The sequence below is a fragment of the Sus scrofa genome, chromosome 1, assembly GCF_000003025.6.
Source record: "Sus scrofa isolate TJ Tabasco breed Duroc chromosome 1, Sscrofa11.1, whole genome shotgun sequence".
NCBI lineage: Eukaryota > Metazoa > Chordata > Mammalia > Artiodactyla > Suidae > Sus > Sus scrofa.
This window is the reverse complement of record NC_010443.5, coordinates 23,739-40,288: the sequence shown is the minus strand read 5'-3', so window position 1 is coordinate 40,288 and position 16,550 is coordinate 23,739. Positions and strand designations below refer to the sequence as shown.

Sequence of the window (16,550 nt, the reverse complement as noted above, 5' to 3'; positions counted from 1 at the left end):
GTGGGTTAAAAGATCTGGCATTGCTGTGATCTGTGGTGTAGGTCACAGATGTGCTTCAGATCTAATGTTGCTATGGCTGCGGTGTAGGCCTGCAGCTGCAGCTCTGATTTGACCCTGGGAACTTCTGTATGCTGAGGCTGCAGCCCTGAAAATACAAATAAAAAAGATATGGATGATAGAAAAATGAAGAAAATGAAAGGAAAAAGAGATTCTACTTCCCAGTTCTCTCCTGGAAGAAGACAAGTTATAACAAAATGAGTGCTTGGGGTTTTATTTTTTAATAAAACAAATCAATCCAATAGTCTCAAGACACAAAATTAACCAGTTTGTAACTGACCAATGATAACAGCACAGACATCAGTCCTTCCGCAGAGGAACGGTCTCCTCCCGGACACCCTCCTTGGTCACGATGCAGATCCTAAGTGCGTCCCCAGTGTACACGTCCCTCTCAGCAGCAGAAATGAAGACATCTTTCACGAGCCGCATGGCTCTGTCCAAGGACAATGGGACATGCTCCACATTTTGCATGTTCTTAAAACCAACCTGGTGGGTAAGAAACTTGGATGAAGGGTCATGCGACTGTACGAAGAAGGCCCAGTCTCCCCCAGGATTCAAAATAAACCTCACACACACTTAAAAATGTCCCTCAACTGAAATGCTTCCAGACTTGGTCGAATTACACCCACCTAACACCTGACAAATATCCACCGAGACAATGCCCCTGCTCCTGAGAGGCACACCGTACAGAGGCGGACATATGTAAGTAGAGTACTGTTACAGAATGTGCTGTAGCTAAGAAGAAAATAGAGCTAGGAGAGCCTTAAGCTGTCATAACCAAATCTGGGAGAAGAAAAGGAAGGCTCTGGCAGAAAATACACCTGCGTTGAGGGCTAAAGGATAAACTAGAGTTAAAGGATGGACTAACATTCCAGACAGAGGCTGTGGTATGGCCGAAGGCACAGAAATGGGCAGGCACCGCATTTCGAGGATCCGAGTGGAATATGGAGTGACTAGAGACAAGGCAGATAAGCAATATGCAGAAGTAGCTTCCTCTAACACCTTTTAGAGAAGCTGGGAGGATGACTTAGGGAAGTAAGCCTGAAGGCAAAAAAGATGTTAGGAAATAAACACAATGACCCGGCAAGATGCATGCAGGTCTGAACGCAACCAGCAGTAATGGAAATGTACTTGCAAATTAGAATACAAACTTAGGTGGCACAGAAGTGGTGAGACTGAAGGAGAAATGTGTTTTCATGATCTGCAAGTTAAAAGTGCAAGAGGAGAAGTGAAAAAATGGAGCAGTCATTGCAGAGAGAAGCAACCTGGAAGAATAAGAAGTAGGAGCCATGGGAGTGAGTGGCTGCAGGAGAACCAGTAGAACAGAAACGCAAGGTGTGGATGGGGGCAATCAGCCAAGCACGCTCAATGCTGATTTACAAGAAAGCCGTGATTTCCCTGCTTCTCAAAGCTAATGGGGAGAATGCAGAGGATAGCACCTTGAGTTCCTCCCCCATGGACGCATTCTCATTACCTGGTTGTCAAGCAGGGGCTGCAGCATGGCACTGGCTGAGCCTCCAGCCTTGAAGGAATCTCTCTGGTAGGACCCCACAGGGTCAAAGCTGTACACGGCTCCCTTCCCTTAAAGAAGAAAACAGTTTCTGTAAGGACACATCCTGATCACAATCCCAAATCATGGTAAAAATAAATATAGTCAAAGTGTGATACAAAAGAGACTACTGACTTGGCTAAAATTTCAGAAACAGTGCAGTCTACCCTTCCCCTCTCCTCAGTGTGCAAGCAGAGGCCTGCCTGCCCATGCTTCTCTCCATTACGGCATTTGCCACAAGGACCTTCATGTTCTCTTCAAGCTCACATCACCTATTACCACCCTGTGGTTCCCAGTACACATGTGGTCTCACAGGTGCACTGGTTAACTGTCACCTCCTCTGATAAGTTCTGCATCAAACTCCTCACAACATTCCTAGAAAACTTACTGGTGCAGTTCTAATATAGACATGAGTTTCAGATTTTCCTAGTGCTACCATGATCTGACGTATGAAGAACTTACCATTCGTTTTTAAACTAATATTAAGCACACTCTAGCATAAGCACCACAAAAAAGTCAATTAAGGAGAAACTTCAGAAAACCACAAATGTCACATGCAAAAGGTTAGTTTTGCCTAAAATTTAACAGTTGTTCTGTATTGCCAGAATGAAGAGTCACTGTATTTTGGGGGTAAGAAAAAGAGAATGTGAGTCTACTCATTCTTAATCAGACAGCTACATGTAACTATCAGTGGGTAGATAAATGGGCTCTCAGGCTCTCCTGAAGCAAGCATAAGTTGTCCTGCCACTTTCTGATAAACAATCTGGAGGCAGAATCTATCAAAATGTAAAAGTTCATACCCTATGACCCAGTAACAATTCACTTACAGAATTAAGATTCACCTACAGGAATGCTTACATAAATACACAAAGCAATTATGTACAAAATCATTTCTGTATCTCTTAAAAGAGCAAAAACTTGCAAGCAACCTCAAGTCCATTGGTAGAAAATGGTAAGTCCATATAACAATGTACAGCAGAGGAAGAGGAAGATGGGACAGGGGACATATGTGTGTAACAGTGTAAAATAGAGGGCTCTGCGACATGTGGCACGGTCCTATTTTCATTTAAAGTCATAAATCGTACACGCATATAAACACACAAAAAAGTATGGAAAGATTAATAAACAAACTATAGTTATTTATCCTCGTGGGACTGGAGGCAAGAAAAGAAGGGAATCACTTTGTGTTCTTTGGTATTGAGTTTATTTTATGGAACACGTGTTACTGGTTTTTTTTTTTTGACTGCACCCACGGCACATGGACGTTCCCAGGCTAGGGTGGAATTGGAGCTGCAGCTGCCGGACTACACCACAGCCACAGCCACGCGGGATCTGAGCCGCGTCTGTGACCTACACCACAGCTCACGGCAATGCCGGATCCCCAACCCACTGAACCAGGCCAGGGATTGAACCTGCATCTTTGTGGATACTAGTCGGATTCATTTCCGCTGTGAGAAATCAGGCATCATTCATAAGGTCTGACTTTTAAGTGATTTTTAAGACATATTATATCAGAATGGACACACTACAGTAGTTACCCTGGAAGATGTGAGATAAAGACCATCTATAAGGACAATTTTCTTATTACCATGGATGCCTGCCATTGTTAGCTGTGTGTATTTTTCCCACTGTAGAATTACGCACAGAGCCACGACCCAGCTGAGAAAGCATCATCCGAGAGAGCTTGGACAAGTGTCTTTGCTGGAAGCAACCTTGGAATGAGAAACAAGAACACAGTGGGCAAGTTCACTAAGTTCAACACGCAAAGAAAGGGACATGAAGTATTGAGCCAAAAGAACAAGATTGTGTCTCATGAGGCCAACAGGCTACAAGTAAACGAGGCCCCAAAGATTTAACTGAGAGTAAAACCAATCAGAGAAAAACCACACAAGACAGCTCTGAGGAAAACCAAAGAGTGGGATATGCCCAAGACCACAACTTAGAAAAAGCAAGAGACATTAGTAACACGAGAGCAGAAGGCATGAATCTTGACTGTAGACAGTAATTTTCCTCTTCAGAATAAGTCTTAAAAAGTACAGTAAGTTCAAAGTGAAAAATAAAATAAAACCAAACAAGTCCGAGGAAAAATACACAGGGAGGCACTAGATCAGGGAGGACTTTCTTACAAAGTAAGACACTCAATACCATAAAGAAAAGGTTGACAGATTTGCATGAAACTCAGGAAGTTTTGTGCAGACAAGACCAAGAATACTCTTGGGAGACATCTACTACCTATATTGCAAAGGACTGACACAGTTATTCCTCTAAGTCAGGAAGAAAAAGACTAACTTGCAAATGAAGGAACAACCAAAGATTAATACCTGAGTCTCCAAAGAAGAAATGAAAAAGATAATAAACATGGAAACCTCAAACTTCAATAAACAAAAAATACATATAAGTTAAAACAACAAAGTATTTACTGGGCAAGACCTTTAAAATTGTGTTAGAATTCTGATACTGGTTAGGATTAGGGAAAAAGAAAAAAAAAGGTAATCATATCTCTGCTGGTAGAGTGTGGGAGGACTCTTTCTGAAGGGCAAGCCTGTGGTGTCATCAGAACGCAAAAAGAGCAGAAGAGAGATATTCTCTGACCCAGAAACTCAACTTCTAGGAATTTTTCCCAGGGAGATAATCATGGTTGGAGAAGTATACAAAACCGTATGTACAAGGAAGCTCATCATCTCGTTCATATTAAGGAAACCAGAAACAACCTAAATGACCCTCAGAAGAATGGCGGGCAAACTAAGGTGCAGCTGTTGACTGTGTGCTGAAGGTCAGTTGTTGATCCCATTGTCCTGAAGGTCAGCTGTTGACCCCACTGTCCTGAAGGTCTCCATAAGGAGCACAGCCTCACCCCCACAAACACAAAAGACAGGAAACAAAACCTTAAGACATCAGCAGAGGCTTGGGACCTGGGAGTCACGAGGCAGGTACAAAAACAAGTGTTAAATGGAAAGGTGATATGCCACTCCAATGTAGACCTTTATGATGTACCACTTGTCAATACAAACAGCCAAAATTCAAAGGAAATTTAAAGGAAGCCTCCAACGTAGAAGACAGCAGCCAAAAATCAACAAACAAAATTAAAAAAGCAATCTGATAAAATGCAGAGAACACAAGAAAACTTCCAAGTATATATATATAAAAAAAAACCTAGGAGTTCCCATCCTGGCAAAGCAGAAATGAATCCGACTAGGAACCATGAGGTTGCGGGTTTGATCCCTGGCCTCGCTCAGCGGATCAAGGATCCGGTGTTGACGTGAGCTGTGGTGTAGGTCGCAGAAGTGGCTCAGATCTGGCATGGCTGTGGCTGTGGGGTAGGCCAGCAGCAACAGCTCCGATTAGACCCCCAGCCTGGGAGCCTCCATATGCCTCAGGAGCAGCCCTAAAAAGACAAAAAGACAAAAAAAATAAAATAAAATAAATTAAAAAAAAAATCTAACGATAACAGGACACTTAAAACAAATAAGGAAACTAGAAAATAAGTAAAAGTTCTTGGAAATTAATAATGGCAGAAATAGAATTTAGTAAAGAATAAGGTACTGAAGTCAAGGAAACTTTCAGAGCAGAACGACAACAACAAAAAACCCCAAATAGATAGACAATATTCAGAGAAAAAATTAGCAATGATGGGATGATAAGCCAGGCGGTAGTGGAGGTGGTGGGGTCAGGGGAGGAGGACGCGGGGCAAGAAGGTGGAGAAGATAAAGAAAACGAGGAAAGACTGGATGAGGAGCCTCCCTGTAGCCTCTCAGAACACCAGGACAAGGAAAAGATGCTAAAAGCAAAGTCTCAAAAAGGTCTCCAGATTCTTTTTTTCAGAAATTTCTTGGGAAATAAACCAAGAAAGAGCACAGGTGAAAGAGCTGAAGACTGTCTTGGGGAACAGAAAATGAAGAAGGAGGACCACTCTATCACATACATAAGAAATACAAATTTAAAGAACAATCAAAGCAAACCAGACAAGATCAGAAAAGATAATTAAAAATACCTGAAAATACCACCAAAACAAGCAGTGTCATCACACAGAGCTCTGAAATCAATCGGATCCAAACCCAGACCGTAGCCATTCAGTATGTGAAATTGCCAACCAAATCAGGCTGACCCTCAGAAAAAGTCAAAGGACACTGTCTGGCCTGCTGAAATTCAATGGCAGCTATTATTAATGTTACTAAAATCTGAACTAATTAACCTGACATTCAAGTCAGACATAATGGAAGTCAAGAAAAGCACCAGAAATGTCCAGCATGCTGGGTCAGGCAAGTGAACCTGTGGCTAGAATTTAATTACCCAGGTTAAGGATAATTAATTTCTATTTACCATTCAATGCTTTATTTTCTCTTATTTTTCAAGTAAGTCTGAAAGCCTAAAAAAACTGGGTCAATCTAATTTGCCTACATATAAACCATGGTAGATAAAATGATTAGACTGCTCCCATAGGTCGCATACAGGGGTAGAGAGACAACAGCAAAGACAAATACCGGTGGAACAAAAATGGACGGGAGTAAGAACTAGAGGGAGAAGGAGTTGAAAAGAACCAGAAATCCTCCCTCTCAGAAAGACAGACTTATATCAAAGCTGTTGTCCTCACCCAGACATTTCTGTAACTTTTTGTACAACGGACCACTCTAAATGGTGCACAGATCCATCCTGGGAGATGGTGTTTGGTTTGGGAAACAACTAAAAAGTGTCAGACCTGGTGAAAAGCACTGCTGGCCTGAGTAGCACAGCAGTGGATCAGAACCAGGGTAGAAACGTCAAGTGAAGATGCTCACTCCCTATCCTGCTGGGTCTGACTCCGACAGCAAGTCAAACAAGTTTTTAAAAAATCATTTGAAAACACTGGTGGAAATATATCTCTTCTAACACATTACTTTCAAAAAAAACCATTTGAAGTCAAATATGTTTGTTAATAGTCTTTACTTAGAATTATACTTAGGTCAAGCTTTTCCAAGTCAGGATTTTTTCTGTAGGATTAAAACGCTAATTATCTACTACTAGACTCATGTAAGATCTTGAGAAAACACTAAAACAACTGACTGCCCAACATTCACTACTAGAGCTTAATACTCCACTTGCTGTGTGTCTTTGGATAACCATTTCTCTTTTAGCTCCAGTTTCTTCACAGTTTTAAGTATGGAAAAAATGAATTTGTTGGGGCAAGACAGTGTCGGATTCTTCTCAACTCTGGATGGAAACACACACATCTAAGAAATGCCACCCCTTTCATCTTCCAAAAAGCAAATGTCCTACCTTCCTCATCGAGTCCCCCGATGATGTTGTACACGTAGTAGGGAAAGAAGCGCCTGGAGTAGAGGATTGTGGACAGCATTGCTGCAATTGCCCCCGTAGTCATGGCCTTATTATTGGAATGCTTATACATCTGCAATTATCAATGGAAACGACAGGTATGCAGAAGGAGAATATATTAAAGACTAAAACAATGAGTAATAAATGGAGAAGAATGAAAGCCAATTTTGGTGAAATGGGAAAGGACGCATGTTTTGTTTATGATCAAACGACACAATACTACGATGAAATAACAGTTCATTCTGTCGTATCATTTGGGGAGCTACAAACATTTCTAGGGAAAGAACGTTAAGTTTGCCCTGAACTCTCTGGTTTAAAGGCTGTTCTCTATGCCATCCCCTCTCAGGCACTGCTAACTGAAGAGCAAATACATACAAGCAGGGCGTGTAAGATGACACGGAGACGATGTTCCAAACCCAGCGCTCCACTCAGCAAAGAGACAGTGGTCCCCAAAGTATAACCCATGGGCTAAATCCAGCCCACCCTTGTTTCCATAGCTTTATTGGAACACAATATTGTTCATTCATTACACACTTTCTCTGTCTGCTTTTGTGCTACAAGGGCAGAGGTGAATAGTTGTCACAAACCAAATGGCCCATAAAGCTAAAAATATTTACTATGCTAACTCCTGATTGGACTCAGATATAAGTTCCTCTCTTTGGTGTAGAGAAGTGTGAGAACAGAACATATGAGGGCAGCACTCTTCTGGCACCCTAGCATGAATCTAGGACAGGGCGGTGGTCTCACTCCTTAAAACATCTACACAGGAGAACAGAAGTGTCCAAAATAGTATCTTATATAGCGATTTCCAATCCTAGATTTCCTACATCCTTGGGGATCATGAATTCTCCAATAAAACACATTTAAGTTCACCAATTTCTTTGTCAGCCACATAGCAAGTCTCTCTAAAGAGAAACCTAAGAAGTTCAATAAAATCGAACAATGACAAAGTACCGAAAAAAAGTGAGAAATGAGCACCTTAGATAAATCAGGGTATGGAAACATTTTTTCCAAGATTATAAAAAAATTACTGATTTCATTTCATTTCAAAACCAAGCAGCAACAGTTATTCAGCTCACCATCATACAGTAATGAAAGAGAAATTTCAAGGATTATTCACTGAACTGAACTCACTGTTACTTGTTCTATTTTATTAACAAAATACCACTCTCCAAGGTATGTGGAAGTTCCCAGGCCAAGGAGCAATAACCCAAACCACAGCAGTAACAATGCTAAGTCCTTAGCCACTAGGCCAACTCCCACGTCACGTCTATTTTTGTCCTCTAAATTCCATTTACAAAATATGCACTAGAAGTCACGTAAATATGTCAATAAACGTAAACCACTGAAGAGTATAAGTAAATGTTAACATCTGATAAATACCAAACAAAATCGTTTCTATACATTCAAAAAACAAGTGTCAGTTAAACAAATTCCTACGTACCCCAACAGTACAATCTTAAGGTTATGCACAAATAGGCAACACAGAACATGATCAACCTTTCCATGTACCAGCTGGACTTTCCAACTACTAAACTAAAAATTATGACATATATCCTACAAAATTAAATAAGAAAACTAAGAGCATATAATATCGGTACTGCATCAATAGCAATTTAAAAAACTTCACTAGGCTGTAGTTGTTTAAGAAACAGCTACCCCCACCTACTATTACCAACTTACTAAAGAAGAGTGCAGTTCCTTAAGGCTAGTAATACAAACAAAATCCGTTTCAATACAGTTCAAATTACTCATTTTATTCTCCTTGAAACTATTAGAAACAAGCACTGCTCACATACACAGGCCATAATCAAAACCCAGACATGCCCCTGCTTTATCCGGCCAGCATTCCTTCATCCTTCACGTCTCCCCAGCTCCCACAAAAGACAAGTGCAGGCTGTGACAGCGTCAGCCACTTTAAAAACCGCAAAACAGGTTAGTGTGTCTCATTCTCTCACTTCTCCCACCCCACATCAAATCCCCTTCCTCAGCTGGCTATCAACTAAAGCCTATTAAGGTGTTAGGTGATAACGGCTTGGGTTGTGCCTCTGGTCCAAACAACTGGCTTATTTCTTCCCATTCCTGTTCATGCCAAGAGGGCAGTGCAGTAAAGACAGAGCACGTCAGCTGACAGTAATCCAAACCAAACTCCTGTCTAAAAGCCTGCCTCCTCCACAGAATTGATTTGCTCTGTTTCTAAGGGAAATGTAACTTCAGAAGAAACCCTTCCCAATCTACCTCAAAAAAAGGAGAGAATCCTTTATATTGTACATACACTTTAACAAGAGGAACTTGCTGTCGTTTTATATTATGCTACTTTGATGATGCTGTCGTTTCATATTATGCTATTAACGAATGAACAAGATGCAGTATCATTTCATTTCTAGGATAGGCTATGGTTTCTTCATCTGCTAAATTAGTTCTTCTCCAGCTATTCTGAGCAACAGTCGTGATGTATGCCAAAAAGAATCTAAAGAATTGTTATTAGCTTTCAATAGTGCACACATACAGAAAAGCATTTACCTTTAGTCTTGCTTCAATAATTTTTGTCAGGGTAAGACAGTCTCCATGAAAACCACTACAACCAATGACTGTTTTGTCTGTTCTGTAAAAAAACAACATTTTAGGAAACCGAGTTGGTTTGACAGTAAAGCAAAACAACCTTAGGTTGAAGACAGCTGGTTTAAAAATGATACAACCTAATGTCCACACAGAAAAGTTTCAAAAATTTGATTACAAAAAAATCAAAACTTTTATGAAATATGATAAATACAGTTTAAAAAAATTAACAAAATATACATGTAGTACATATGACCAAAGCCTAATTTTAATTTCCTTATCCTGCAAAGGACTGCTACAAATATGAAAAGCATTACAACAAAATGGATCATAGAGGTATAACACACAGACTAGTGACTGCAGTTAATAATCCTGTACTGCATGTTTGAAAACTGCTAAGAGAGTAGATCTTAAATATTCTCATCACAGGAAAAAAAATGTTACAACTATGTGTGGTGGTAGATACTATAAGCAGACTAATTGTGGTGATCATTTTGCAAAAATATGAATATGGGATGTTGTACACCTGAAACTATTATAATGTTTCATGTCAATTATGCCTCAATTAAAAAAAAAAAAACAAACCCATGCACAATGAGAAGATGGGCACATTATATGAAAGTCACATAAAAAGAGACACAAGTTACCACAAACATGTAAAAAGAGCCTCTATGTCACTTAGAAATTCAAATCTAAATAAGAGATGATTTTAACATATTAGACTAACAATGCCTGGTGAGGTTGTGGGAAATGGGTACTCTCTGATACTGGGAAAGAGTGTACACTGATCTAATGCTTTAGAAGGGCTATTTACTGTAACTAGGAAAAACTGAAATGTGTGTCCCTCTTACTCGGTAATTCCACTGCTAGAAATTAATCCAGTCAACATATTCACACAAGTTTGCAAAGGAAGGCTCTAAATTTGCTTGTATGTAAGTGTACCTGTTATTTTAATGGCTCTCCCACAACCCAAATGCCCACCAGAGGGGAAGTGATTAAACTTTGGTACATCTATGTATCAAAAATAAATTCCTAAATCTTGACATCTATTAGAAAACCTAAACCATTCCCATTAAGAAATATTCAGCAGAGGCGACATGATACCCTTCCTTCCAGAAGTGTGTGGATGACACGTACTAATTGCACTTGTCCAAATGGGGAGGCTACTGACAACTCTACAGGCATCACCAGCATTTCTGGACTCACCTCTACAACTAACCCCACTGCACTGAGTTAGACCTCCAATCTCCCATGAGGCTTCACTGCCCCTACTACCAGGATGGGCTGACAGTACCAATGGGTAGGACAAAATCTGAGCCCCAAAATGCTTCTGACAAATATCCAGGGGCATAAATGAAAAGGAGTTTTCATGTAGAGAATAAAGAATAAAGGTAAGTCTCAAACAGGTGGGAAAGAGGCAGGCGTGGCTCTAGGTCAGCCCCAAAGGGAATGGGATCAAGGGCATGCAGGCAATTCAATGGAATGCATGTTCCAGTGCCTAGGGAGGATGACAGAACAGTCAGTGATGTTGTTTGTCTCTATATATACCTACAGTATTTCATTAAAAAAAGAATGGGGAGTTCCCGCCGTGGCGCAGTGGTTAACGAATCCGACTAGGAACCATGAGGTTGCGGGTTTGGTCCCTGCCCTTGCTCAGTGGGTTAACGATCCGGCGTTGCCGTGAGCTGTGGTGTAGGTCACAGATGTGGCTTGGATCCCGCGTTGCTGTGGCTCTGGCGTAGACCCCTAGCCTGGGAACCTCCATATGCCGAGGGAGCGGCCCAAGAAATGGCAAAAAGACAAAAAAAAAAAAAAAAAAAAAAATGGGTATTCACTTCAGCAGCGCACAAACTAAAACAGTACAGTACTAAGACGAGCAAAATCTTGCACCAAGATGGTTTCTATAAAATTGTATTTTAAAAATTTATTTATGACATTTACTACTTTCAAATCATAAAAGTTACATTTTAGAAGAAGAAAAGATGGGTGTTCCCTTCGTGGCTCAGCAGAAATGAATGTGACTAGCATCCATGAGGAAAGGTTCGATCCCTGGCCTCGTTCAGTGGGTTAAGGATCCAGCACTGCTGTGAGCTGTGGTGTAGGTCGCACATGTGGCTCAGACCCCAAGTTGCCGTGGCTGTGTCATAGGCCAGCCAGCCGTAGCTCTGATTCAACCACAGCCTGGGAACCTCCATTTGCCTCAGGTGCAGCCCTAAAAAGACAAAATAAATAAATAAATAAACCACACCAAAAAAACAAAACAAAACAAACAAACAAACCAACCAACCCACAAAAAACCAAAACCCCCAGAGAAGCGGACAGAATAGGAACTAGGAAGAGGAAGATAAGCTTATTGTTTTTTAGGTTGAGCTGCAGGCTAGCCCACACTCTACAGCAGAAGGCCCTGCCCCAAGGACCAGTCCACTCCTGCTAAAAAATAGGCTGAAGAGGCTCTTGTGGGAATTAATGTGTCCAAAAATGTTAAATACAAACCACTGCTAATCTGCAAGATGCATTTAGGTTATTTATGCAGACATTTTTTTTCCCAGTGCCCACAACTTTATTTCTTATGTTTTAGAAAAAGTATAGCCAGCCCATTAAAACTGTGAGCTATGGCTATAACTACTTAGGATATGGTTAAATTGAATGTTTAGGGTTACTTTTTTTAAAAGGGGTATATTAGAAAAAATTTAACATATTAATGGATGCACAGAATGATAAATAATAAATGACATATGATAAAGTAGTAAAATGCTAATAAGATCTAGGTGATAGTATATGAGTGTCCACTACAAAATTATTTTACTTTTGTTGTATATGTGAAATTTTTCATAAGATGCTGAGGTAAAAAATATCTAAGTTACCAAAAGCATTGTTAGTTCCTAGATATGCAAATATCATGAAGAATACATACTGAATTATCAGAAAATAACTTCCTAAGTATTTTCTTTTCTTTTGTCTTTTTAGGGCCACACCTGTAGCATACTGAGGTTCCCAGGCTAGGGGTCAAATTAGAGGTGTAGATGCCAGCCTACACCATAGCCACAGCCACATGGGATCCGAACTGTGTCTGGGACCTACACCACAGCTCATGGCAACGCCAGATCGTTAACCTACCCAGCAAGGCCAGGGGTCGAACCTGCATCCTCATGAACACTAGTCGGGTTCGTTAACCACTGAGCCATGATGGGAACTCCCTAAGTTAGTATTTTCTAAGAAAAATGCAAGCGAAGTTCTAAGCAGGCAATCTAAAAACTCGTGAAACAAATGGTTTAGGAGTTGAATTTCTTGCAGCGTCAAATCATCACAAGGTGCTGAGAACACATCCTCAGAAGTATTTACTTACAATTTGTAACATTTGGGGCTGTCCCGTGTGTGAATTGAAAACCCTTCACTCAATCGGGTGTCAGAAGCAACAATTGAAAAATCTTCTCCCGCAATTGCCAATACAGTTCTGAGGGGAAAAGGAAGACAAAAAATTAACGAATTCTTTTGGGTGGTGGTAATAACACTTTCCCCAACATGAAAATGCTCCACAGCATATATTGGGATAAAATCCATTACATGTAAAAAGCCAAATGTAGGATTCAGATGGAAGAGAGAAGATCAGGGGAAAGGACCCCTGGCCATAGTCATCTGGGAAAGATTTTGGAATTTTGGTGAGGACCCATAAAGGTAATGTGAGCAAGAATGAGGAAAGGTCCATTTGCAAAGTGGAGTTTTAAGATGACTACCGTGACAATAACACTATAGGTGAAATAAAATGGGAACTCAATAAGACTACGCAATAAGAAGGCGGCAATGCAAACAGGAAGAAACAGGTAAATTCAAAAACATAAACACACAAGTTGTACAAGTTTTTGTAACTAACAAAATGTGTTAGATGCTGGAAGAGCAGCATGATAATGTAATTATAAGGAGTGCAAAGCAGAAGTTATTGAGAGGAATAGCTTGCTTTTTGTTTTAATCTCTCTCTCCTTTTTTTTTTTCTTTCTTTTTAGGGCTATACCCACAGCACATGGAGGCTTCCAAGCTAGGGGTCAAATCGGAGCTGGAGCTGCAGACCTACACCACAGCCACAGCAAGGAAGGATTCAAGCCATGTCTCTGACCTACATCACAGCTTGCGGCAATGCTGGATCCTTAACTCACTGCTCAGGGGCAGGGATCAAACCCGCATCCTGTTGGATACTAGTTGGGTCCGTTTCCCCTGAGCCAACATGGGAACTCCTCTTTTTCCTTTTTTTTTTAAATGGTCATGCCTGCAGTGTATGGAAGTTTCTGGGCCAGGAACAGAATCTGAGCCAACGGTGCACTGTGGCAACACTAGATCCCTTAACCCACTGTTCCAGGCCAGGGCCAGGAACTGAACCTATACCTCTGCAACTACCTGAGCCCCCGCAGTTGGGGACTTAACCCACTGCACCACGATGAGAACTCCCTGTTTTAATATATTGAGTTATGGTGAGAGCAGAAAATCCAGATGGAAATGTTTTATTTAAGAAAGCAGAATCAAGGAGTTCCCTGGTAGCTCAGTGGGTTAAGGATTCAGTGCTGTCAGTCACTGCAGTGGCTGGGGTTCAATCCCGGGCCCCAGAACTTCCACATGCTGTGGGTTTGGTAAAAACAAACAAACAAACAAACAAACAAAACAAACCAAAAAACCTCCAACCAACCAACCAACCAAAAACAAGCCAGAATGGAGGGGCTGATAAAAGGTAAAATTGAAAGAACCAATTTGGGAATATCCTCTCTTAATGAGACATGTGAGAGTACTCAGTGACAAATGTGGAGCCTAATCACTTGGCATTTAACCACATTTAGTCAGAATAGAAAAAGACATAGCACTAAGTCTTATATTGTAGAAGCAAAGGCTGCCCAAGAGCCAGCAGCAATAAACACTAAAGAAAAAGAGCACAGACTGAGTTATGTCTACATTGTTAAAGGTAAGTTAATAATCAGAAAACCACAAGAAACTAACTTTTAGGGCAGTAACAGGATTACAGATGCTAAAAACTGAGCAGAGTGTAATGAGTACTGAATACCTTATGAGTCTTATACAGAATCTGTAACTGCCTCATGAAATGGGTTCAATACTCATTTTATAACTTCTTCATCAATTGTCACAGAAAATATTTAATAAAAGTGCAATGATAAAAGCATACATCAACTCAATGCAAGAGAGCTATGGATTCAAGTCCTGGGGTTCAACTTCACACCAGATCAGTGACGTCATATTAAAGAAATGTAACATCTAAGGGCCCAGGTTCATTCTGAAAACGGAGGCGTATACCATCTAACACCCAGTCAGCATAAGGACTGAAGAAGATAACTGCTTTCAGTTTACGAGATGCTTCTCTTCTGATTCTCCCCTTAAGCTAGGAGTAGCTAAGGAAGATAAGGAACTCTGGGTTCAAGAAGTTGTAAGGGGGAGTTCCCATTGTGGCTCAGTGGGTTAAGAACTCAACAAGTATACAGGAGGATGTGGGTTCGATCCCTGGATCCCTGGCCTGCTCAGTGAGTTAAGGATCTGGCGTTGCTGCAAGCTGCAGAGGAGGTTGAAGATACACTCAAATCTGGCACTGCAGTGGCCAGAAAAAACCTCCAACCAACCAACCAACCAAAAACAAGCCAGAATGGAGGGGCTGATAAAAGGTAAAATTGAAAGAACCAATTTGGGAATATCCTCTCTTAATGAGACATGTGAGAGTACTCAGTGACAAATGTGGAGCCTAATCACTTGGCATTTAACCACATTTAGTCAGAATAGAAAAAGACATAGCACTAAGTCTTATATTGTAGAAGCAAAGGCTGCCCAAGAGCCAGCAGCAATAAACACTAAAGAAAAAGAGCACAGACTGAGTTATGTCTACATTATTAAAGGTAAGTTAATAATCAATTCGACCCCTAGCCTGGGAACTTCCATATGCTGTGGGTGTGGCCCTTAAAAAAAAAAAAAAAGTTGAGAGGTACCCAAGGACTACACTGCCCTTCCATGACAGAAACAATGCTAAAATCACAGCCTTCCACTTTCTTTGCAACATACCCCAACAATCTGCATTAAAATTTCAAATCCATAAGGAACTGTTAACCTGGTTATCTTAAAAGACCATCTGTTTGTTTGAATTGGGTGTGTATGTTTTAATATACAAAGTTTGATGGGTAAACTATAAACACTACTTAAATATACAGCTCTTTACTCTTAGGAATCCTAAATAGTGTCTTTCCACAACCTACTTCTTTTAGTGTACTATCAAGGAAAAGTATTATTTAAGAAAATCTGGTAATTAAAAAAAGAAAGACAACTTGAATGCAATATGCAAGAATATACCTTTAAAGGACTCCCCCCCCCCGAATTTATGCAAACCCTTAAAAACAAGCACTGACCAATAAAACTAGGTCTGGCCAGTTTCTGTCATTTAAAATAACAGAAAATGATGTTGTTTGATCAGCCCTTTTAGCTACAGACACAACTAAACCTAAGGACACTGTTAATCAACCATAACTCTTCAATCTCAGATGCTCAATCCGCCCCTCATCTCCTAGCGCGAGATACATGCTCAGACAGTAAGGAGAGATAAGATCCATTTTTAAAGCTCTTGCAGAACAGAGGGCCAGATCTCAATTCCTATCTACTGTCTCACTTCCGCAAAGAGCAGACTACAAACACCTGGCTGTCCACATTCAAGACCCAGTTTCCAGCCTGTAAAGGGAAGCTGTGAAGAACAAGACGAATTGAGCAAACACGGAGAGGAGGTGGCGGGGCAAGATTTGGCAGCCGCGCCAACGGGCTTAGCGACATGGGGGCGAGGGGGGCGAAAGAGAAAGTGTCGGCTCCCTGGGCTTTACCCTCCATTGAAAGCGTAGGGCGAAAAGCGCAGCTGCGAAGGACCCGCGGCGCTATGAGGATCCATGGCCAAGTCTCTGCCGGGGACAGAGTACGCTGCTACCGAAGACAACATCGCGCCGCTCAGCTCCTGCTGTCTCACGGCGAGATGGCGGCCGACCGGAAGTCGGGCCACTTCCGGCTTCCGTGGCGCTGCCTCCGGCCGCTCTATCTCCCGCCGGTCGGTCGT

General features: G+C 41.1%; 1 protein-coding gene across 1 annotated transcript; it reads right to left on the bottom strand.

Annotated features, from left to right (window-relative positions):
- Positions 256 to 16,462, bottom strand: PSMB1 (proteasome subunit beta 1). The gene is given in 6 exon segments (NM_001244353.1): positions 256 to 543; positions 1,532 to 1,638; positions 6,860 to 6,989; positions 9,440 to 9,521; positions 12,822 to 12,929; positions 16,324 to 16,462. Coding segments are annotated over 6 exon segments (726 nt in total). The 5' UTR covers positions 16,437 to 16,462; the 3' UTR covers positions 256 to 357.